The following is a 25259-nucleotide window of genomic DNA, read 5'->3' on the forward strand; positions in this document are numbered from 1 at the left end:
AAGCCAACAAGACAGTCAGACAAGTCCTCTCACTGCCTGCATTCGTGAATCAGCTTTCTGACTCCGACTGTTTCAGTCTCACTCTGTCACAGCTCTCTCTTCATCAAGCCAAAATGGCTGCCTCATATTTGACAAGGCACATTTGTTGCCACTAAACAAACAGAAAATCATATTATACACCAGTGGAATGGAAATAATAAACCGCTCATTAGTATAATCCATCTTCCAGTTCAAAATACACTCTTAAAAACCAGAAAAGACACATAACTAGTCCAGAAATCCAATGCAGCTGATTTTCCCACCCAGTTCCCCCATGAGGCTGAGTCTGGAGTACAATGTTTCCTGTGTGCGTGCCATGTGCTTGGCCTTTCAGCATGTTTGTCGCATGTTTGCAGCGTGTGCGCAGTATGAGTGCAGGGTTTCTGCAGTGTGCCCGGCGTGCAGAAAGTCTACAACTAGTGCAGAGTGTGCATAGTACCTCGGTGTTATTTCCGATCCACCAGATGTAGGTGACCGTTCCCACTTGGCTGGGCCACAGCACAGCCGTCAGGTTCACTTCCTTGTTCCTCACGGCCACAAAGGGAGCTGAGAGATGGATATACTCCAGCTGACCTACTCAGGCACACAGATACATCACGGTGAACTCCATGCACGATGGGGAGATGAGACTACTTTATGGGTTGGAAATGAAGACAGAGGGAGCAGGGTGGAGGTTTTATATGAGGGTGTGGAGGGTGGCTTGCTTCAGGTTTGCTCCTGTGCTGGGACATCTGCATATTATTTGTCATCCACGGCACTGCAAAGTCCGCCATCGCCACTGCTGGAACACAGGACTGACAAACCGGTAGGGGGTGTTACGTCACTCCCCGATCAATAAGTCAGCTCTGGTTCATCTGTCACCCCCCCCAGAACACTCCAGAGGTGGTCTGAGCGGCTCGGCGCGGGGCTCGGAGGGCTCCTGAGGGCTGTGAAGCGTCAGCTGACTGCAGGAGGACTGTGATGGGATTTGTTCTATCTGACTTGTTTGTTTGGTTTCGGGAACGGCGGCGTGCTCCGAGAAGAGATAAAGCAACGGGCTGACAGTCGCAATCCTTCCCCACACGATAAAAAGCAGAAAGCGGGAGGGTAAAAACAAATTGGACAAACTTGTGTCGAAATAAAACCACATACACATTTGTATGCATCGATCTGACAAACAGTCAGGAGTAGCTCACGGCCCGAGTATGAAGCAAAGAAACCTCACCCTGATGCTTCTGCTGTCTCCACAAAAACCTGGTAATAACCAATTACAAGGGATTAACCGATTCAACTTCAAAGGACGAGTACTGATACGAGTATTTATTAAATACCATTAAGTCTAATTTATATTCCACACACTACTGATACGCAAAGGTTCTGCATTGCCGAGAACCACGGCAGCACATAACTAGGGCTGTCACGATTAGGAATTTTAGGAGATGATTAATTGTCAGGAAAAAAAAATCACGATTGACAAATATTGTGGGGGTGGGGGGGTGCATGCGTGTGTGTTGGAATCTAGTCGCGGGCCTGCCTGGACGGTTCGTCAGTCCGTATTCAGCCCGCGGGCTGCCAGTTGATAATCGCTGTAGTATTAGCATTAGCATGTTAGCGCTTTTGACCGGCACTGTTTTACGGCAAAATGAACACATCGCTTCCTCCACGTCACTGGGCTCCCTTAGTTGGGCTGAAAACTGAAATGCATCCACAGCGGTGCCCTGGTACGTGCCTTCGAAACCAGGACCTCCTCACCCTCCATGTTATTAGCGTAGCCTCGCTAACCGTCCAGCTGAGACGAGAGGGAAACGGCAGGGTGAGGCTGCGACACTGCATGCGGCTGCTGCTGCTGGCGCTCCACCATGACGTCAGATTCTGAGTTTTATGCAACTTTGTGGATAAAATAAATAATTCACGGTAATCGCGAATATGAAAAATATTCGCGATTATGTAAAAAAATTGCGATTAACGATTATTGTAATAATTGTGACAGCCCTACACGTAACGCTGCTTCATGCATACGGTCAGCGACGGAGCATATGTGTCGACAGCCGCTCCAGCTTGCTGTTAGCAAACCTAATCATGTTTAGCATGTAGCACCACTGGTATGTGAGCTCCAAAAATCTGACGGGGCAGCTAAACTAATCAGGAACATAATAACTAGCTTTCACCTCCTTTCTCCGCCTTCATATTTTGGGAGACTATAGTGTACTTTCGCCTTCAAGTAGCCTTACTTCTGTCATTCCAATTGATATTAAAGAATGTCTTACAGCTGTGTGATTGACACAGGACATTGCAGGGAACAAAATAGCTCCAATACTTTTTCCAGGACTAACTGATAACTGCTCACATGTGACGTGCAGGTAGAGCACGGCGGTCTCGGAGCCCAGACTGTTCTCCCCGGTGGCCGTCACCCTGTAGATCCCCACAGATTTGTAGACGTGCTTGATGCCGTCCTCGATGGAGCTCACGTTGGAGTACGTCAGAGCGTGACCGTCGCCGAAGTCCAGCGTGATGCTGGTCCTCGCTCCGTCGCCCTGCACGGTAAACACTCTCCCCGTCAGATGTCTGGCTCTTTATCAGCAGCACAGGAATTACATTTAACTGAGCAGAAGTCCGGCCACTGTGAGGATTCGGGAGGAAAAACCTGAGAAAATTCTCACAAAAAAGTGTGTAACTTTCTGCTCTTGAGTCACTTTGTTCAGTTAGAAAACTTCAACCATCTCAATCAACAAGTTTTGGCAGGTTACACAAATGTGAATTGAATTCTTGGACACGGTTCTTGTCAGTTTTTACTCTCCCAAGAAATAAAACACTTTTTGAAGGACATATGTAAGTTTTTGTACGACCCAAGACCAGGTGGAGGGCTTGGTCTTTTCTTGATCTCACAATGCTCTGGCCTTGGTCTTGACCTCTTAAAATTTTGGTCTTGTCTTGTTCTTGGGATGCTCTGGTCTTGACTGCTTGGTCTCGGCCGCCAATGGTCTTTGTCTTAGTCTTGTCTTTTAGCTTGCTGTTGAGCTTGACGTGGTTTCAGGACCTTAAAGTCTCAGTCTTGTCTTACTCTTGGCATGCTCTGGTCTTGGTCTTGGGTCGGTCTCGGTCACCTTCGAGTCTTGTTTTACTCTTGGTCTTGGCTGTAAACACTAGTTTTTGTCACACTCTTGGACACTTGCAGAAAGAATTCACATACATTTGAAATGACATGAAAGCTCCATGAAAAAAAAAAATTACATTTACATGAAGCATTTCGTCAGTATCAATCAATCTATCTGTCTATTAGGTACATATGTACATTTTCATATAGAATTTTTCTATTTTGTCAACAATAACATTAATGAAAAAGCACAGAATGCACTTAATATCCATAGGTTGTTTCCTGTTGCTGTGACTGGCTCACCTCCTCCAGGAACACCAGGAAGGTGACGTTGGCGTTGAGCGTGGCGGTCAGCGCGCCCTCGCTGGTCACCAGGTGTAGACCTCGCGGCGCCTGGACGGGACACTGCTGCCTCCGGGCCGTGTACTCCACGCTGACTCCGGCAGTGCAGTTATTGGACACCACCTTCCTGTAGCTGAGGCCGCAGGACACAAAGATTTTGAGTTTGCATATCCACAAAAAAAAAACAAAAAAACTCAACATTTATTCACTTCTTTTCAGAGAGCCACCTAGCTTCAATTTGTGTTTTTTTAAAAACACAAGTGAATCTACAACACCTATAAGCAACGATACTGAAGTCCTATCGATTTCTACACAAAGACGTAGGACAATGCAAGCAAGGTTGAATACAAACGCAAAGTTCTCCAACTCAGATGAATAACTGGTATTAATATAGTGCAAGGATTCTTTTAATGCAAATGTATCTCTGAAAATGTCACCTTTTAATTGAAATATAAAAGTAACGACTAAACATATGTGTTGCTCCTTTTCACAAAGTTCCCTTTTTTCATCATTTGAGTTAAACAAAAAGTGTCATTTTAAATGTGGTGGAAAGTTTTGACATCAAGTTGCGAGTTGAGATTTTGAGGCTCATGCAAAAGAAAAGGGAAAAGGAGAAAAATATCAAACCTGTTTGTCTTTAATCGAGTGAGTTAAAAAAGACAAAACCTGTAAAACCCTCTAATGAAAGTGTCTCCGTCACGCCCTCATTTCAGTAACTTCTGACAAAAATCAAGACTGAACACGAACATTTATTTTAAAATGTCAGAAAAAGACGTTTGTGGATTTTATCACTAGAGTTTTGCACAATAAAATAGAACATATTAAGTTGAAAATGTACTTCTGGAACTTCTTTTTCTCCTGAGGGGATTAAAAAAAAAAAAAAAAAATCTACACGAACTGCAAGTACAATGGTCCAGAGTCAAACTTCAGTATTCTCAATGTGATGTGACTCTGCAGACCACTGCTCCACCGTGCTGACACCAGTAGAACAGCAGTAGAAGCTAAGTGGCGACATGCAAAAAGTCTGATCTGGATGTTTTTTTCGATGTGAAGTGAAATAGTAAACCACTGCTTCACTGCGCTGGTGCAAAGCAGCTGGACTGACTCAAAATTTCTGCCATTTGTTTGCTTTATTCACGTAGGTGGAATACTGAAAGCTACAAAAATAACAATTTCGACCTAAAAGTCAGCTTCACCTCAATAAAAACAGTAAGACTGAACATCAAAATGACCATATGTTCTGGTCTATGGTCTAGAGGTGAGGAAAACGGATTTTCCACCCAGGATCAAAATGTGCTTCACATAGTGTAATAGAGCATCTTCCTCCCATTAACTGATAGACGTCCTCACGTTCATGTAATGTACTTTGCAATTGAAATCATTAGAAAAGTAATCCCACTACTTTCAAGAGAGGTGGCTGTAGAAGTAAATTATATTGAAGTTTCGGTAATGTGTGTGTTTGTGTGTGTGTGTGTGTGTGTGTGTGTGTGTGTGTGTGTGTGTGTGTGTGTCTGTGTGTGTGTTTACCCGGTGCTGTTGAGGAAGGTCATCCCGGTGGTGCAGCTCCTGGACATGGATGATGGATGGAACCAGAAGGCGGGGCTGCACTTCCCGTCGGTCCGCCTCTCATAGCCGTAATCACTGTAACGATCGGAGCAGACGGAGCGGTTCATCCAATCAGGATCTACCCAGGAAAGAAAAAATCCGGACGTATCGCCTCCCTATGACTGATGCGGCTCACGGGGAGATGGATGGAGCAACAGAGATGTTTCAGAGCAGCGATCAGACGTTTAAAATCAACTCGTGAACTTCCTCTGAGCGTCTTCAAACGGGAGCGGTTTCTGCCGAGAGTTAAAAGCAGAGCGGCGTCCCCAAAACAACGGCGACAAATTGCCCCAATTAGCGTGACACGCACACAGATGCGCCAGTGTTGTGATTGTTAATGAAAGCTATTAGGCTGGCTGATTTATGGGCGTGATGGAGCTTATTCCAGGAGCCCTCTCACTCGGGGGAACGGCTCACGCAGAATCCAGGCCAAGGCGAAGCATGTGCCGGGCGTAGCTGCAGCTGTAATCGGATGAAGAGTCAGAGGGAGAGAAGAAAGAATCTTCTCTTTTATTGTCAAGATGTTTGTCCTTCTAGCTCCGAGCGATGGACACACACAAATGCACACCCACACACACACACACACAGAGTTAAGAAGCCCTCCAGAGCTGCTCTGCAGTTCTAATCTCTGGGATGTAAGATCCCTCAACAATGATCTTTTATCTTTTAATCCCTCATTTACATCCAGTTTTAACATATCTTGCAAAAAAGAAAAGGAAAAAAAAAAAACGCTCATTCAACAGATCAAAAAACAACTTTGTGCCACATAAGAGAATTAAAAATAATAAAAAAAAAAACAACTCCTGGTTAGCAGCTGGCGGCTGTGAATCACAGTTTGATGTGCTGTAAACTCATATTTGAAAATCTTTCAATCCCTGCAGCCTGCAGGCTCCAGTACACTGCGCTTACTGTGCACATGGAGCAGGATGGAGCGTCTATGCAGTCCCTTCCCTTTTTGCTCTGGGGTCAAGCCGACAGACTGCAGCAATGAGCGTCATCTTTATGATCGGATTGCATTGTACTGCAATCAGAAACATCTCTCATCCAGTAAAATGACCATCTTAGGCTTCATTTACAAAACAACGTTTTAAGTGAAGTGCGTCATTTAAAGTTTTGTGTTTGCGCGCCTACGTTCTGAAAACAATGTACAAAATCACTAGAAACTCTTCAGTTAGCATGCCAGGAGAACAACATTGGTACTGTGTTTTCTATAATGAAACTAAGTTATATAGAAAGTTACTGAGTATTTAGTTAAACGAACCCCCCTAGCTACTGCAGCCCTTTATTTCCAGTAGCCTTCTCTTTGTTCGATTCTCCTCAGCTGCTTTAAACCTTCAAACTTCGTGTTTCTGAAGATTTTACAGCACCTTTAGTGGGTTTTATACAGGAAGTCACAGACAAGAACATCTTAATGGTTCAACAGAAGGCAGAAAATGAACAACAGTCAAATCTTTACAAAATCATTCCAGTCTCTGGATTTGAAATAAAACATTCTTCTCAGAGTTGCAGTTTGAGTGGCGTCTGTTAGATTAAAGAAAAAAAAGAAAACCCAGGAGACTCTTAAACGTGGCTCAGTTCGTACTGTAGGTGTGAGTTTGGAGTAAATGGAGCGGAGTGTCAATGGCGAGTTTAAAGTCTAATTAACTCGCTCCTCCTGTATGGATTTATGGAAGGACGACGTTAAAACGTGCTGGAAGTGAGCCGATCGGAGGCGGGGGCCGCCGCGTAGCTCGCAGGGCTTCCACGTCGACAGAGACGCATCGACTCAATCTCACAACATATTGTAAAATTCATCAGCGGCGCGGCCTGCGGTGCGGCCGTAAAGACCGACATCTAATTCGAGGCAGCCATGCTTGAACGGGGAGAATGTTTGCCCTCATTTTCCTGAAATTAAAGCCATAACCTCGGGCATTTAAAGGGGAAGTACGTCAACTTAACGGGACACTTTAAAGTGAGAGTCAGAGTCCCTTAGGAGAGATATGTTTTAAAAAAATAGAGGCAGCTTGGGGTGAGATATTGAGCCTTTTACTTTCAAGTTAGGGTCAGTATTGTAATACAAAGGAGCCGAAACTTCCAGTCCACTAATCTGAGACTCCAGCTTTTTTATTACTGCAATGAAATTTCATTTTTTTTTTTTATTTCATTCATTGCAAATAATAACAAGAATGCACAATTATTAAGATAATCGAAAACTTGTGCTTTTGTAGTTTCCTCAAACTGACTTTTGGTTGTACTTTAAAAAAGTTCAGGAATGCTTTAAATATTTTTTTATTAAAAAACATGATTTTAAACAGAGTATAAAGTTCTATAGATTCGCCTCATTAACAATGGTAAAATGATAAATTCTATAAAATTCCTGATTAATAAATGCAAAGTGATAATTACAAACTGAAAACATGAAGCTGAAGAGAGTAATCTGAAAATACAATAACAATAACTAAAGAAACGGTGTGTATGGTCATTTTTTGTGCATTTCTTTTAACAGAAAAAGCTACGAATCTCTCGAAAGTATTATTTTTATTTCAATAGTGTTTTAACCCTCAACAAATAAATTGATGAATTATTCAGATGTAAAAAGACATTTTCATGACCATTTTCCACTTTGAAGAAACCAACCTTTCTGGGGAAAAAAATTAAGTTTAATTCATATTGACAAATCATGTTGTTATTATTTTTATTTTACAATTGTTTTGGGGAAAAAAATTGTTGCAAACATGTTGTTTTTAAATCAGACAAATTCAGTAATTTATTTGTCGAGGCTAAAAACTTTTTTTTTTTTTTTTTTTTTTGGGAGATTGTTTTTAAAAGAATGTGTTGCTTGCTCATGCGGAACTGTTGGGTCTCTCTATAAACGTTCCTGGAAATGACTGTTGTATTTGGTGCTACACAAATAAAGCTGAATTGTACTGAATTGTTTACAGATATTTCTTTGAGAAAAACAAAGCAAAAAAGTTTTTGGAACAAGAACATCTTGTAAAACACATGAATCAAGTAAAACAGGTTAAAAATTATTGATCACAAAATGTGGTATTTGACAAATAAATAAAAAGAAATTGTGATCTTACTTTTTCATAAAAACACTATACTATTTATATTTATTAAATTATTTTCCACATGAAATAGATCTTGGTGAAAAAAAAAAAATCCTCATGTGAATCTTTCTGTATTCATTTTTTTTCATTATATTTCTGTAAGTATTTTATTTTTTTATATCCGTCTGTGTGGCATGGATAAGAGGACAGAGACTGAAGCAAAACGTTCACCAACCATTCGAAGTCGGCCTCGGTGCAGTCGCAGGGGCCTGACGTCATGGTCACCGAGAAGGTTTTTCCCATGACGCACCTGGAGGTGGGCTTCAGCTTCCTGTAGATCCTCTTCACTCCCATGAGGCACGGCTCACCCTGGAACAACGTTTTCCAGTGAACTGAGAGTAAGGAGCACTCTGTCTTCACCTGAGCTGTTTTTCTCTGTGTTTCCTTGTGTGAATGCGACGACAGCAGCTCCCTCTCATTGTCTCATGTTCCCCTGCTGCACATTAGGTGTCAGCAGTGAGATGCTTTCAAGACCTCCTCTTCCCAGTTCTGACTGTCACAGTCTGGATGTTCACACAGGTGGATGCGAGGAAGGATCTGCACAGGTAAAGCTCACTTTCATGTAAAATGTTGGAGATGAGCTAATTAAAGTCATTGTATGTAGTTTCTGCTGTTATTTAGAAATTCCATAGGGGAAAAAAGACAGTTAATGGAAATATTTAGTTATTTACTTATGTACTTAGTTCAAAATGAAAAAAAAAAAAAAAAAAAGATCATGATATCCAAACAGAAACTCCTAAAGAGCAACAGTTGCTCATAAAATTTGAGCGAAAGCAGCAACAAAATAATGCTTGCTATCAGGAGATAACTGTTATTGAGTAAAACTCAAGTCAGTCTCAGCCCTCATGTGACCCTTCCAGAAAACTAGCTGCCCACTCCTCATTTAGTTTCAAAATCTGAATTCATGTTTTGATGAAGATGCAAGCACACAGACAAAATGTTTGCATCATTTCTAACTGTGTCTGTTAAAGTTTTTACAATGCAGATGTAATTCAGCTCAGCTGCTGTTATTTTAGTGAGAAGCGTTTCCTCAGCTGGCTCCACGTGACTTTTAGTTGGAGACTTTATGACAAGATATTGCATCAAACTGACTTTGTGGTGGATCATGAGATTATCCCTTCAGTCTAATGTAAAATCTTCAATACTCCTTGTTTGCATGAAACCACTCAAGGTGTTGTTCATACTAATTCACAGTAAAAAAAAAAACAAAACAAAACACTCAAACAGGAACCAAAATGTCTTTGCACGACTGCACCTTTAGAAGCAAGTCAAGAGTAAATTCACTGCAGTAGAATATAAAAAGTTTCTGGAGTTGGGGGTTCTTCTCAGTGCGAGTGTGAAATGTCGAAGCGGTAAAACATTTTTAGAAGGTGTGATAAACACGTGGGATCGTTATTGGAGTGCTGCCGGGTACCTGGTTGTGGAGATGCCACGTCTGATAGTCCGCCTCCGTGCACCTCCTGTTGAAGATGGACCTGAAGTCGATCTTCACCAGCTGCCACTCTGAGCGATGACTGACGTGGCCGAATATCCTGGAAAGCAAACGACCAAACACCGAACAAAGCCAGGAAATTCAACCAACCGACAAACAATGTCTGAGTAACCTCATTCAACAGTGAAAAAGAGGAGAGACAAAAAAACTTGACACCTTATATTAGTAATTGACTCAATTCCTCAGCTCTCTAGAACTTACTGGAGCATGGACACATAACGTGATCCAGTGAATATTTACATTCAAAAAAGCAGAAGTGAGTGTGATGCTCTATCTCTGACCCATCAACATGGAAAGTAGAAAATATATATGAAACAAACTAATTAAAGAGTTTATCCAGTGGTTTTAAATATACATTCATTTTCCACTTTAAGAGTTTTTGAATTTGTGCATTTTCAGTACAAATATGGAGAGGTGTGGCACCAGCTGATCACTCTCAGCAGAAATTGTGTAATTCTTCACAAGCATGCTTGTGAGTCCAGACTAGGCAACGAGCGAACAGCTGCTACAGTCTGTGACTACAAAGAGTCAAGAACAGATCCATGTTTTTCACTCTCTTTCACATGCTTTCAGAAAGGATGATTCTACATCCAGGATCAAGTGTTTTTTTTTTTTTTTTTTCTTTATGTGGCTTTCAATCGGAGCTTAAAGCTCGTGTCCGGAGTTTCCATTCGTTTCCAATGTATGTATCATTTTTTAACAGAGCTTAAATGTGTCAGTCTGGTTCAATACTACAATATAATATTAGCATAAAGCAATATAAAAAATTATTTATGAGCCCCGCCTTCATCTCATAGACCCCCATGTTATCTGAAAAAGCGCCGGTCAGCTTCAGCCAATAGATTTCGAGCTTCAAAATCTCAATCAAAGTGTGCACGCAGCCAGAGAGCACGGCCGCTGGTCCGAGCAGAGGTGAGTTCGTTACGCAGCAGCCGCCCCGCTTACCTCGGATATATCCACTGTCTGCTGAACATCCACCGTAAACAGCTAAACATGTAGGATGCTGTAGGACTCAGAGGCTCTCATTTTCACCCGACAGATAATAGCGTGCACAATTAAAGGAGCGTGGCTTGGTCGCTCATGAAAGCAGAGGGAGGGCGGAACCTCTAGACGTTGGATTAAAAAAACCTCTCTCTTTCAAAACTCCGGACACGAGCTTTAAAGGAGTTTTTGTCCAGAAATATTGGCACCTGAACACCATTTCTAAGTTAAGGTCAAACCTTTTTTTGTTTTTACTGAAATGACTGTTAAGTGGGCGACAGATTGCGTTTAAAAAGAATTATATGAGACCTGAAACAGCCAGTTCATTGATTCTGATGGCATCAGGACCCCATCAGTCATGAAGCTCGACACACATCACTGGAACTGAGGATCACATCCAAAAGACACACAAAAGCCCGCTGGTTGTTTGGCACATTCAGCTTCATGACGACTGGGAGGAGTTAATGCTAATAGACCGATTGATGTCTGAAAATATTTGCTTTATGACTTTGTCTACAAATTAAATCAATTCAAACTTTAGCAGAGGTTCTGCTGTTGTTTTGATTGGAGACGTTTCCTCAGCTGGCCCTCCATGACTTTTATATGTGGACTCCATTATGATGCTTTCTGCATTGTACCCTCATAGATCTGCTAATTTCAGGAAGATGTATTCTGTTGCTCTCTTATTCCGACTTTGTATTATGTCTTCTCGCATAACAACATTTTATTTTTGTTGATGTTAAATTCAGATTTATTTGATGGAATGTGCTTGATAACATCCTCAAACTCCCTGGTTGTTTATATTTCATTTTGTGCTTGTGGAAGCTCAGCGCTCCATCCAACCACTGCATTGTGAACACACAAAAAAAAGTCTTTCCAAGCAGATTGTTCTTTAGTAAACAGACTCAAGCAGGTAAAAGCCTCATTTCAATACTGTTTACACGTCATGTTGCAAGTGCAACACCTGTAAAATTGATTAGTCAAACCAGCATGCTTGATCTAATCCAGGATCTCAGCCACTATGTGGCTCATTCGGTTAGATTTAATGCATTTAATGCATTGACAAAACCACTCAGTCTTAAACTTATTGCACCACCTACAGATTTCACTCTTTAAATGGTTTGTGGAGGGTAAATATAGAAGTGTGCTTTGATCTTTCACTGACACAAGAGCAATGTGGTATGAGCTTTACACTCGAGGAAGCTGAAGTTAATCAGAATGAATATCCCACGGTTTTTTTTTTTTTTTTTTTTTTTCCCCTCACGTGGTCAGAAATAAAACAGCAGATAAATAATCTATCTCCGGTTAAATTGAGTGGGTGTGTCTCCGCTCTGAACCCAATCGTACCACAACAGATTTATCACAATCAAGCTGTCAATTAGTTCGGGAGGCGTCCGACCGCGACAGGCACTTAGTGTAACACTGAGTACAAATTGATGAGAAAACAGTGTGTGATGGTCTGGTGAAGAATGACCGTCGGACTGAGAGAAACCTGCTGTTTTCTCTCTTCTTGAGAGCATCGCTGCGGCACTTTCCTGCTCCCCGCGTCCCCCATCCGCCCCTCCAGCTGAGACGAGGCCCCGTCAGTCCGTCACTGCTGCCAGACGTGCTGAAACATTGATGTAATGGCTGCAGAAAGCCTTTGGTGGCGGCTCCGTCTGTGCAGCGGTGAGGGAGGAACGCCATGTCATAGCATATGCACGCAATCCAGCTCGGGGCCGTCCTCATTACCAATGTGAAAGAGCACAAAAGAAATCTGGGTAAAATCTGCAGTCTGAGGGCCGATCGCTCTCGCTGCTCTTCACACTTTTTAATGCACTTCAAACTTTAGTGAAGGCAGAGTTTCTGCTCTGTTTTCTCAGGGTTTATTTTGATCGTTTCCCCCCCCCCACGCCTGCTCTTCAAATGGACGGCGGTGCTGTCGCTGTGCTGCCAAAGCGCTGATCTCCTGTGATCAGAACGTGCACACAGGCAGTTTGAAGTTGGGGAGACCTTGAGACAAAGCTTTCTTATTCATGAGGGGGGGAAACAGACTGGAGTGCCGATGCAGATGTGAGCCGACCGCACTCTTTCATACATGAACCCCGTCGAGCTGCACAGCTGCTGCCTCTGTCCTAAAACTGTCGTCTCAACTAGGAACTAAGCACAAGTGTGAAAATTGGCAACTCAGTTGCTGCCACTGAAGTCAGAGGCTCCGAGCACCGCTGTTGTGTGAACAGAAAACCTAAACGCAACGGACGTTCTCTGTTTTCACTTGAAAATTGGTGGAAGGTGGAAAGCTGCGGTGTCTTAGACCTGCCCGTACATCAACTGTTAATGTATTAATGGAGGAGCAGTCAGTCCTCCTGACAGCAACAGGAAAGATGTCCCACTGGAAGTAGCATTAGCATAATTATCCATGAATAAAATTTAAAATCTGTTTATGAGCAGTGACTAGATGGTAACTGATCATAAATGTTAAATCTATAATTCAGTTACAGTTTCATGAGCTTCATTCTGCTGCCAATAACAATTTTTAATTGTTACAACATCTCTAATCTCCTGTTTACAGGTGTAGCAATGCCCATTAACCTTGAACTAACTCAGTTCCCTGGACAGTAGCATTTGCATTAGTCCATATCCACAGTTACTGTGATTAGCATTAGCGTGCTTAACTAGCAGTTAGCTTGGCTCAGTGCGTCTGGTGTTCACGCCGTCACTCACGTCATGATGAGCGTCTCTTCCCCGGGCTCTCCCAGGACGCCGTCCACAAACAGCGGCGAGTTGGTGAAGCTGTACTGGGTCCAGTGGCGTCCTTCGTCAAAGCTCAACCTGAGGGACACAAACAGCAGCTTTACCAGGGACCGGCGCTAATCCCCCCGACTGTGTGCACAAGCTAATGACCCCGAGAGACCTGGGACAACTTTATCTCTCGTTCTGCAGCGGGGGCCAAAAGGACGGCTCCCAGTGAACACTGATGAGTCAGAGCGCCGCTCATTATCGGCTTCAAACACACAAAGGTTGAAACTCAAAGTGTTGTCAGAGCGGCCATTTTCTTCACGGCTGGTGGCCTCTCTAACGGTCCGGCTCGAGAAAAACAAGCTCAGCCGCTTCTGTTTGACTAACTCAGGGTGCTGAATCTCCTCTGGGGGAATTAATCAGGCTGAGACAAATGACTCACCGCAGGTGTCGGATGGGAAGTGGAGTGTGTCTTATTGCGACTAATGCTCCTCCCTGGTCCAGGTACAGCACTGCGTACTCCTCCTCGAAGATCTGCCGAGGCCAAACACACAAGATCAGGCCCTCAGAGCTTCAGAAACCACACCTTCAAACCACAAATCTTCAATTTATATGACTTTTTAACTCACAACAGTGAGAACGAACTTAAGAGATGGTATCTGACATTAGAAGATCCCATACTGTTTTTAAAGCCCCCCAAATTGTCTGTAATGAAGGCTGTGGACCCCCACTCTGAACTTTGATTCACTAAAAACTTTACAGTGTAGCCTGACATTGTCGGACGCCCACTTTCACCAACCAGCACAAGGAGGATCCTTCAGTTTACAAGGTCTATCTTCATTGAAGGAATTATTATTCTGCTTTGGGCCAATCTAAATTGTGCAATTTAAGATAAGACAAAACCAAGACCTCCAATTTTTAAACCTCAAGGAACAACCTACTCCAGAGATGGCCAACTAATGGTCAAAGAGCCTTCAAAACATTGGCAACAATACAAGTATAAAATGCATTAATGCCGATTAAACTTAGAGACATGCAATTATTAATTTTTATTCAATTAAAATTCAAATTCTGGCAGGTAGCCATAATCCAGACCCCCGGATACAATGTTGGCCGTAGAAGTTCTATGAATGAATGATGGGGTCGAAATAGTAGAGCACAGCTGTATCATTTGCTGAAAAGAGCCAAATAGATGAGTAAGCAGTGAATCCTTGAAGGTACGATGGTGTTTCTTTACTTTCTGAGCGTGATGAGTCAGATCGCTCTCCACATTTCATTCAAACGTCGACCTCACAAAGCTCAAGCTGCTGCATGTGAGACGGACCAGCTGGTGGGAGTGAGGAGGAGGAGGAGGAAGGGCCGTCAGTTCACAGGCACATATGCCGAGCGGCTGTTTGTTTGGGACGTAACTAATTATCAGGCTGAAAGAGAAACTCGGCAGTAGTACTTTGGAGTTTATTTCAAAATGAGCAAACAACAGCGAGTTTCCAGCCTCCGGTAACTTCAGAACCGCTTCCTCTCAGAAATGAGATAAAGTGCTCCAAATTTAACTGCCATCAATCATCACTTTCACTTTCAAAAGTTTATGAAAAGACCTTCCAAACACAGACTCTAAATTCTAATCTGAAGGTACACTTATTGATACTGTTAATATTGTGTTTTTCAAATATTACCTGTGTGATGACACTGTGTAAGATCTTTTTAACCAATTTTAATTCTACTTAAGTGACTCGTGACTGAATATCATTGTAACAACTGGTAACTTAGTTATCTTTACAGGAACTCAAGGGAGCTCATTATTATACGTTTGGTACAATATCTCTAAATGTTACTGGAGGAGAAGCCTCATTCCACGCCCGGGGCAGTTCTTTTGACAGCAACATGAAATTAATGGGACTCTGGATAAAAAATAAATAAATAAATAAAAACTATGATTAGCATCATGCTTGATTAGCAGTCAGCTTCACATTCTTCTCATTGTGATTAGTTGATAAATCCTTTAGGAACTGACATCCAGACTACAGAGCATCTTCCTCCCATAACTGATGTAACTTCAGTTAGGATCCAGACTATAGAGCATCTTGGTACTGTAATAACCCAAATGGGCCAAACTGAGAGAGAGCCCTAAAAATACAGGTGTTACTCTACAATGAAACCAATTACTTCGACCTATAGCAACTAAAGTGAAGCAAATCATTTCTGAATTTGCAGTAACTTAGGTTATGTTCAGACTGCAGGTCTTGATGATCAATTTAGATTTCTTACTGAGATCTAGTTTCTTTGCTTGATCCATTTTAAATGCGACCTCCATCAGACTGCAGTGTGAACATGATGTGACCAGAAAGTGAGCGGCATGTGCTGAAGAAAAGGTAGCCTCACGTCGAGAACGCTGTTTACAGAAATAAATATAGATGCTTCACATGTCGACGCGTGGGTGATCAGCGCCATTTTGAAGTGGTGGTTGTGTAATAGGATTAAGCATGATTTAGAGAAAATGATGATCGAAAGAAGGAGATTGAGATTGAGAACAGTTCACTTCTTCCAGCACAGATTTGTCACGTCAGTCTGACGTCAATGACGTGGAAGCAACCTACAAATGACCTGACTGTTCAGAAGGCGGCCATATTGAAAGACATCAGATAATAATTTGATTTGGCACCACACATGATCGACGCCTGGGTCTGCTGTACAAAAATCAAAACTGCAAGATTCAGTGTCACAAACAGATTCAGTACTGGTCACTTGTGAGCAGAAAATCAGAATTGGGTTGCATCCGGCTGCAGCACTATAGCATCTTCCTCAGCCAAAAACCAGATTTCTATGGGGGTTTTTTGCACTGTTTTCCTGACTAAAAAAAAAAAAAAAAAAAAAAAGAAAAAAAAACCTTTCAAACACTCGCAGAACAGTGGTTAATATTCTTTTCTTTCAAGATTTATAAGAATCATGATTTTTTTTTTTTTTTGCACTTTTTCCTCCAATGTTCATTGTGTCTCTAAAACTGAGGTGGACAGTGCAAAGTGAGGCTCACCCACAGAGATACATCCAAAGCAGTGAATTAAACTCCAGTTATTATTTAAATTTAAATGGGTCTCATGCAGTGACGAAGCGAGAGGAGCACGAAGGTATGAAATTATTAAGTCAGTGGGACACCAGAGGAAGATCTTCACTGTCACTCAACTGTAGCCATGAAAAAAACGCCCCCAACAGGTTTGAAACCCAAAAACTGTTTTATCGCTTCAGATTTTTGAATTATGTTAAATAACAGCGGTGAGATCAAGGTTGCCCCCTCCAGTTAGGACTCTTTTGTTTCAGTTTGAGCCGGACGGCAGGGCGCTGACCTGTGGAACGCCCTCCTCACCTGTCTCCATGTGTTCCCTGCGTCCGAGGTGATGTACACGCTGACGTTGGTGGTGGTCAGCTCGGCGCCGATGGAGCCTGCGGGAGAGAGGAGATTAAAAAAAAAAAAAAAAAAAAAAAAAAGTAGAAGAAGTATGTGAGTGTTTGAGCTTGTGAGAGCTGCATGAGGCAGAAAACAGGAAATGAAATTCATTTCAGATCCAAACTTTGGAGCAGCGGTGGTTGTGCAGCAGGAGGCTGCAGCCTGCAGCTGCACGCTGGGACTGTAATTACACTTCTCTCAAAGATCCACTGTGAAAGAGCGACATTTGCCCGAAGTCAGAAATTAACCAATAAATACCGATTACTGCATTCTTCCCTCTGCGCTTCTGACCATGTTTAGACAAGCCGTCCTAATGCCGCACAGACGGATGTAATCGCTTTAATTTGGCCCTGTAATTGGTGCCAGGTGGCGGCGTTTTCGGTCGGCCAATAATCTGCACCCTCCTCAAGAACTGGGCGCTTCACGCCCACAACGTTTGGAGAGCAACCAGCTGGTGATCTATATTAGCGGAGACCTCCTGCGGTTAGCGTTCTCACCTTGCTGGGTGAGATGCAGACATGCGGTAAATATGGAAGTGTCTCTGATCGCGCTGCAGTGAAAAACCACACCGACGCTGGAGCCGGGCTGGAGCGATCGCAACGCAAACTCAACTGACATTTCACGCTTTATCCAAGTAGCCTCGTTTTCATGAACTGATGAAGTATTTTACAACTCAAATGACCAGGGTCGACTAACCTGATCCAACTGCTTTAAGAGCTGTTGCTGATCTATTACAATTTACACCTATTTTTTTGTTTTAAGTCCGGTACACTTTTTTGCCAAGTTTTACTGCTTTGTGTTTATTAATATTTGTCAAATGTCAGTGATTTATGAAGTCTGATTGTGAATTCATTAAACTTTAAGCTGCAATTATTTTACACAAGGCTAAAATGAGGCTAGAACTTTAACACCAGATCTGTGCTTTAATCATTTCCGGACAGGAGCATCTCATTGATTAAAATAACCCTAAAAGACATTCATGTAATCCAGTGTTATAAAGGTGTTTCAGGCCCAGTTTGAGTAAAAATCGAAACGCGCGCACCACTGCTAAACGGTTCTTATACATGTGGCCACATAAATGTTTAGTAGCAATAATGGTGGCCTCCAGAGTGTCATTACTCCCAGCCCATATTCTCCTGGGACTTTGGGGTTTTATAGTTATGTCGCCTGTAATAGCAATCGACCTTCATGACTGTCTCTGCAAACCACTGTGTACTTTCCATTGTTCTGTTGTTGCGTGTGTGGTTTCATGACAACAACAAACAATAGCATCAGCTCTTAGCCCGGCAGACTCACTGTCCCCTTTTCAGCATATCTTCCATTTCCGTGTGAACGGACATCGTTTTCAAAGCATTGTCTTGGAAGTGCAAAACCTTTCTGAAAGGATAATGAAAATATGATGTGCTTTTTGTCCAGCCTCGAAACTGAACTCAGCACCTCCGTGAGGTGTTCAGACTTCAGTTAATGAGGATGGGATGAAATGCTTCTTTCATCTCAGCTCGTGCCGCCTATTTTTGTCATTCATGGTTCAGTTTAACACCAGACTATGTGAAAAGTTGAATGATGATGTCTAGAGACTCTATCAGGAGCAGAGGCGGAGCATGGGTCTCAGTACAGAGGCGGCGGAGCATTCTCGGGCCCTTATGATAGTAATTTTACCATTCAAACAATCCCTCATGCTACCGTCAAACAACACACTAATGCTCACTTTTATTGAGTCAAGCAACCTATATGCCTCAGAAAGCAGAATAAAGTCACAAACCAGTTTACAAACTTGTTCTGAAGAACAAATACACATACGCACGCACACACACACACACACACACACACACACACACACACACACACACACACACACACACAACTGCAGCCTGATGGGTGTCAATCTCAGAGCGTCCGCTGTCCATGGTGCTGAAAGCTCATAAAAACTCACTGGCTACATCTGTACCATACAGCTTAAATATAAAATAAACACAGCTGGTCTAAAATTACACAATCTATTCAGATAGATATAGACACAGCTATCTATATCTTTAGGAATTCACATATATTAGAAAAAAAAAAAAAACTCTGCGGTGTCTTATAGTTGAGAGCAACACAAGGCACATTCAAATAGGCAGGTGTTTAAGACCACAGCATTCTGATAAAGATAATATTTTTGAAGGTTTCACTGACTCATCAATGGCTCCGATGTTAGGTTTTGGGTAGTATCGCTAGCGGCTAGCATAGTGTTTAGCATACTGTTGAACTTCTCTCCAAAGAGTTCAGATCAAGTGCAAAAGAAAAAAAAACCTCGTTAATATTGCACAGCCAATCAGCGCTGGCTTACAGCTCTGATGCATTCATGGACAGTCTTAAATTAAGAATTGTCAAATTGGAGCCCACAATCATATAGCTATACCTTCTCACACACACTGCACATTTTATTATAATAATTAATTTACGATTATCTGTGAACACATCACATGAAACGGGGTCCTATGACCTTGTCGGCCCTGGGGCGACCCACTCTGGCTCCGCTACAGATCAGGAGCCATTTCCCCAAAAAAGCCAATGATGTCTCAGAACTTTGAACTTATACTTGGATAAAAGATGCTAAAATAATAGCAGAGAAAACAAAGTTTTCTGAAGGTGTTTTTACAAATGAAATCTTTGTACTAGACATGAAGTAAATAGCTGTCTTTATCTGAACAAAACACACATTTTAAAATTTTCAAACAAACTCCTTCATGAAGTGAACTTCATTCCTCTGTTCAAAGCCTTTCAGAGTTTACAAAAAACTTCCCACATGTCCAGCTCTGCTTTTCCCTTCAGAACAAATCCTCCAAAACGTGTTCTCACTTAGCGATGGTGGGAATTTCATCTCGATGCATTTTTGCAAAAAGAAATGAAAAGAAAAATTAATTTAAAAATTGTACAACAAAAACAAAAACTAAGGCTGAAAACATGACAAAAGAGGTGATTTCCCGGATTAAGGATTAAAACCTGAATTTGCTGTCTTTCGCAAACAGAGCTGATCTTGGTCCACAAAGGAGATTAAAAGAACATTTTAATAATTGTAATGGTTCTCTCCATAAAGACTAAACAGATAATGATGCCACTGAAATGAACCCCCTCGCCTTTCCATCACCTCCTGACCCTGTTCTGTGTAGCTCTGCAGTAGACTGCAGCTGTCATTTACGATCAGTTACTGCAGAGAGAAACTGTCCGTTATCCCAGGTCACATTAGGAGCGCAGCATAATGTATGAGAGCTTCCACTCCAAGAAGCCATTAACACTCCGAGTCACACCTTCTGACAGTCCCGAGACAAACGCTCATCAAGTATTCATGTCTTTAGAGATCGGAACTGAAGTGGAATTCAATTCCCAGGATTAAATAAATGAAAAATAATAACAATGAAAAAAATGACTCAAAGTTACAATACGCTAAACTTCTTCGCAATACAGAAAGATAAACAAGGGAATAGGTTCGGTCACGAATCCTGCAGGAAAGCAGAGAGTCCATTTAAAGGACAACGCTTCATTTAAAACAAATCATTTTTGAATTTTGTTTTGCAGAAAAGTTTCACATTTGTACAGCAGCATTTTGAAAACGATGTCTGTTTATACAGAAATGACAGAATTGCTGAAAAAGACGTAGTTAGCATGCCAGGCCACTAGAGGGTGCTGTCTGTTTTTGTCATGAAAACAAACAGTGCAGACAACAATTTATTGTTCATTATTTTACTCGTTTATTCCTGGGTTACTGAAGCCTGTTGCTTGATGTGCTTGAAGTGTAATTCCAACTAATGCTGCAGTGAGTGGAGGATGCCCCCTCTGGTTTGTCACGTGAGCTCTGCATTTTGAAAACGCTGAGTCAAGTCGTCCATCATAAGTGACGGGACGGACCGGGGAAAAGACGGCCGCCGTGGAAAACAGACGAACGCTCCCTGAAGGCAGGATACTCATTCACAGGTGGGAGGAAAGTCTCAGACGGAGACGGCGATGGAAGAAAACCCGTCGATTTCTCCTTCCCCGCGTCGCCGAGACCTGTTTAATTCACAGCGCTTCGCGGAGGTCCGCCGCTCCCGCCGCTAGCGTTAGCTTGGCCTTCTGCAGACACCCGAAGCGTGTGCCGATGCGTTATTGACAGTGTGGGAGTAAATATCACTGAGGTGTGAATCCACCTGGGGCACGCCGGAGCTCATATTCTTCCATTTCTTTGTTTTCTTCACACCGCCTCGGCGTTCGCTTTCTCTCTTCTGAACAACGTGACTCGGAGGGCTAAAGTGTGAGCACCATGTGTGTTTTGTTTTTTTTTTTTGTGCTGTGGCTTCTCGCCCCGGTGTCATTTGCCCCCGTTCAAAGGTGAGGGGAAGTCTGCACGTTGTTTGATGTGTGTACGGACCGAGTTACAACGAAACAAGCGAGAAAGACGCGTAAACTGTAAACCGCTAAATGCAGTGAGAGCTGCGGCGAAGCGCTGGAGAAGAGTGTCAGGATTATTTAACAACCCCAAACAGACAGATTTCCTTCACTCTGTCAGTGATTTGTACGTTTTTTTGTCTCTTTAAATTAGCATAAACTCCTCTAATGTAGAGCAGAACAACCTTCTCCCCTGAAAAGCCTCATTTTAACATTCGTTTTAAAATTATGCGATCTGGATTTGATTTTTTTTTACTTTCAGTACATGAATAGTTTAGATAGAACATAATTTAAGGCTATATTTGAGCCTGGCTACAGACATGAAGACTAATATGCCTTTGTTTATCTCAATGCTCTGTTAATATTCTTCTCTGGCAAAAGCTTAACTGACGTCTCTCCAGAGACCGAATCACATTTTAGCTGCTGAAAAACAAACAATCCATCTGTAAATCACCATGAAAAAGATCAAACGGCTCAAGGAAAGAAAGAAAGAAAGAAAGAACTGGGCACGGATCCGCTCACCTGATGCCACGATGATCCCCGGCGCCGAGTCCCGGCTGGCGATGTTTCCGGACGTGTAGGGGTTGGCCGAGACGTGCAGATGGAGATGCAACGAGCAGTACGGCTGCATTAGAGGAGAGAAAACAAAAACCACAGTTATCACAACGAATCGGAAGTTCACAAAAAAAAAAAACAAAAAAAAAAAACAACAAAAAGGCGCTTTGGAATAAAACGGCTTGTTGCATTGAGTCGGATCTGCAAATTCTCCAGCGTGTGAAGTTTTATCACAAACAGCGTTTCCCCCCGTCGGCCGGCCTCGCCATTAATTTTGATTGGGTTAACCTTTACCGACACAATTCTCATTACGACCCAGCAAAATGCCAGCGGTGCCGGCCATGTTGTGACGGCCTGTTTGGAGGTTTATTAAAACTCTGACATTTCCTGACAAATGACTGTATAATATGAGTGGAAGGCGAGGCACGACACGGAATCGCTAATTGTTCCATCAGGGAAAAAAAAAAGAAAAACCTCAATTATTTCTGTACATAAACTGCTGTTAAGTGGACGTGGACTGAAGCCGCCAGCAGGCCACAGGTCAAGTCGCTTCTTAAAAATGCTTGAATGATTTAACGTCTGTCAAAATGGTAGCTCAGTGGAAATATGCATTTCCAGGAGAAAACTGAAAAACTTTTGTTGCATTTTGTGTATCTGTTTTAAAAATGTTGCTTTGTATACGAGAAACTTTTCTGAAAGGTTTTAAATTCAGATATAAAAGTGATACAGAGGTTAAAAAAAGTGCTTTGGACGAGCTCTGTGTTAATTTTCACAGTGGCTCAGACTAGTTTCAGGCTCGGTTTGCTCTGCTTTTACACTTTTCTTATCTGGTTTAAATGAGTTTTAGACTTTCATCTAGTTTTATAGTGACATGAGACATACAGTCCATTTAGGACTTTTTTCAACCTCTTCTATGTTTTTATTAGCATTTTTGGTTTCTATCTAGCGCTAGATATAGTTTAAATATATGTCAGGGTAGTTTAATTTTACCATTTCAGGTTAATTTTTAAGTTAGATTTCAACTGATGAGGCCAGTTTGAGTATTTTTTCTCATTTTTCGTCAAGTGTGGAGAAAATAAATTTAACAAAATGAACTGATTCATGCCAGTCAATAACAGGAAAAGTACAAATACTGAATGAAAATTCATTTCAGAAAGTTTCACTCAGATTTGAATGCATCATTATTTCGCGTGTTGCATTCTGCTTGGCTTTACTTGTGTTTACTGCCGTCTTGTTGAGTCTTTTTTCTTGCATTCAGCACTTGCAAACAGAAGATAAGAAAAAAAAAGCAGCTTTCATTCTCAAACTTCACCTCGCTCTTAGATTCTTGACTTGAAATGTTGAACTTTCCTTAGAATCGAAAGCTCAACTAGACGAGACAACGCAGGAGTGACGCCGGCCCGAAACTTTGAGAGGCGGATAAAAACCCAGCCTGTGCCGCTCGGCCTGACACCTCTCTCTCTCTCTCTCTCTCTCTCTCTCCCTGCGTGTTTCGTAAATGGGAGGTCAGCTCATTGGACTGGATCAAAACGGCTGACCTTTCAGCTCGCCAGCCTCGGAGCACTCAGCTCTGACGGCCGCTGCTCTTTCCACGCTCGGCCTTCTCGACGCTGCCGGGATCAGTCAACTCCTGTCAAGGCCTCCTTTTGATGGAGACACACACACATACACACACACTCACCAGCACGCAGTGGACGCTGTTGCCCTTCAGGTCTTTGCTGGGCGCCTGCAGTAGCCTCCAGTCCCGGCCTCGGTTGTAGGTGATGTGCGTCTTCACTTGGTTATCCGTCTTCTTGTTGGCCAGGAACATCCCTTTAATTCCTGCCACCTGAGAAAATGCAGAGAAAACAAAGTCGGAACCTGGAAAATACGTAAAAAGTAGGGAGTAACTGCTACTGCAGCTTCTCGGTAACTTATAATGCAGCCACATGCTCCTCTTCTCCACTCCCAACAAAACGCAGACGGCCACGAGCTCTGAGAGGGATAAAGATCCTCGGTCGGAGACTCAGGAGTAATCAATGCGCTCCTTAAATGAATCTGACTCCTCGTCGGAGACTCCTCCAACGGCTCAGGGATGCCGGATTGAGTCGACGACAGTCGGCGTCACGGCAATGAGACTCCACTTTAGTAATTGGCAGATACTTCAGTCTTGCTTGGAGGAGAGATTTAGCATATCCTGCGTTCCGGGTGGCGACCCCAATCAAGACAGTGGATCGGATTGTCCCGTCGAGGCCGCGCCGAGACACGGGCGGCATCATCAATGCCTCCATTATTTGACTGTTTGATTCAGAGATAAACCTTCATCCTGCATTTGGTTTTTAACCCTTTTGAAGGAGCTCATTTAAATACCTGGAAACTGAATTTTCAGTCGCTGAAATGCAAACCTGAACAAGATGAGACGCATTTCATGACATAAAGTTAAGAAAGGAGTTTTATTGGAGTTGCATTAACAGGTTCTACAATCCTGATGTTATATAATTTCACCAGTTTAATGCAAGTAGTGAAAATAGAAATTAAAATCAGCTTTTGGTACCAAAGAGCAATGCATTTGGGTTTAATATAAGTGACATGATCTCTGGAGCCCCCTTCTGGTGGGGTACTATATTATGTTTAAAGTGAAAATATTAACCAAAAAAAAAAAAAAGACAAATGCTTCTACTATTGATATGTATGACTGATACAGCATTTCCATTTAAAATAATTTAAAAAAGTGAATCTGGAAGTTTCACTTGTCAAGGGTGATACTGTGTTGTTAAGTGTAACAAACAAGTGTGTGTATTATCGTTTATTATTTCATTTACCTATACTAAAACTCCTAAATTTAACAGAACATAAAAAAAAGGACGGAAATGTTTTCCATTAATCTCTCAAGTAACTTTATAAAAACAGTGAAACTAACATATATGTTAGATTTTATAAAATAATTGAAGTATTTCCATTTTTTTCCTTTACTGTTCTGGCTTGTAAGTAAAAAAGAACAAAAAAACAGCATAAAAAATTTCATATTCAACTCCATGACATTTTTTACTTGGGTGATTTGTTTCAAGTTGAAACTGAAGTAATTCTTCGTACTTTTTCTTTTCTTTTTCATTTGTGTCAAGTAAAATAAAAAAGGGTCTACTAACATTAAATGTTTATGAAATGCGGCTGCATGCAAACGATCAACTAGTTACTGAAGTCTTCTCTTGTTTGGAAGAAACAGGAAGTTAAGAAGAATAGTTATCTGCACCAACACCTAAACTCCCTCTCAGCTTTTCTTTCCATTAGGTGTGTTTCTGTGAGGTAAGAGCTGCAGTTATTAATCAAAGAAAGAAATAATCTCAGCCTCCTAAAAAAGAAGAAGAAAAAAAAAAAGAGGCAGAAATCCATATCCTGGCAGTGGGCTGTTTAGGCTTTGTTGATGTCAGCAGTGGGAGCTGCTTCGTATGCAGGCGCCGTGTGAAGGCTGTGGGCCTCCAGCAGCACGCTTCCCCTCCAAAATGACAAAACAAGCGCTTTTCATCATCTCTGCCTCCCAGC

At 42.1% G+C, this 25259-nt stretch overlaps 1 protein-coding gene across 3 annotated transcripts in view; it reads right to left on the reverse strand.

Annotated features, from left to right (window-relative positions):
- The window catches only part of sorcs1 (sortilin-related VPS10 domain containing receptor 1), a 188696-nt gene that overhangs the window by 17355 nt on the left and 146082 nt on the right, over positions 1-25259 (reverse strand). For all 3 annotated transcript variants that reach the window (XM_030092968.1, XM_030092969.1, XM_030092970.1), the window contains exons 10-20: positions 23422-23568; positions 21708-21810; positions 16701-16777; positions 13785-13876; positions 13328-13435; positions 9566-9683; positions 8327-8460; positions 4982-5095; positions 3416-3587; positions 2366-2552; positions 479-612 (exon numbers count right to left, since the gene is read on the reverse strand). In XM_030092968.1, coding sequence (XP_029948828.1) covers positions 479-612; positions 2366-2552; positions 3416-3587; positions 4982-5095; positions 8327-8460; positions 9566-9683; positions 13328-13435; positions 13785-13876; positions 16701-16777; positions 21708-21810; positions 23422-23568 — 1386 coding nt within the window. The remainder of the gene's footprint in view (positions 1-478; positions 613-2365; positions 2553-3415; positions 3588-4981; positions 5096-8326; positions 8461-9565; positions 9684-13327; positions 13436-13784; positions 13877-16700; positions 16778-21707; positions 21811-23421; positions 23569-25259) is intronic.

The sequence above is a fragment of the Salarias fasciatus genome, chromosome 6 (genome assembly GCF_902148845.1).
Source record: "Salarias fasciatus chromosome 6, fSalaFa1.1, whole genome shotgun sequence".
NCBI lineage: Eukaryota > Metazoa > Chordata > Actinopteri > Blenniiformes > Blenniidae > Salarias > Salarias fasciatus.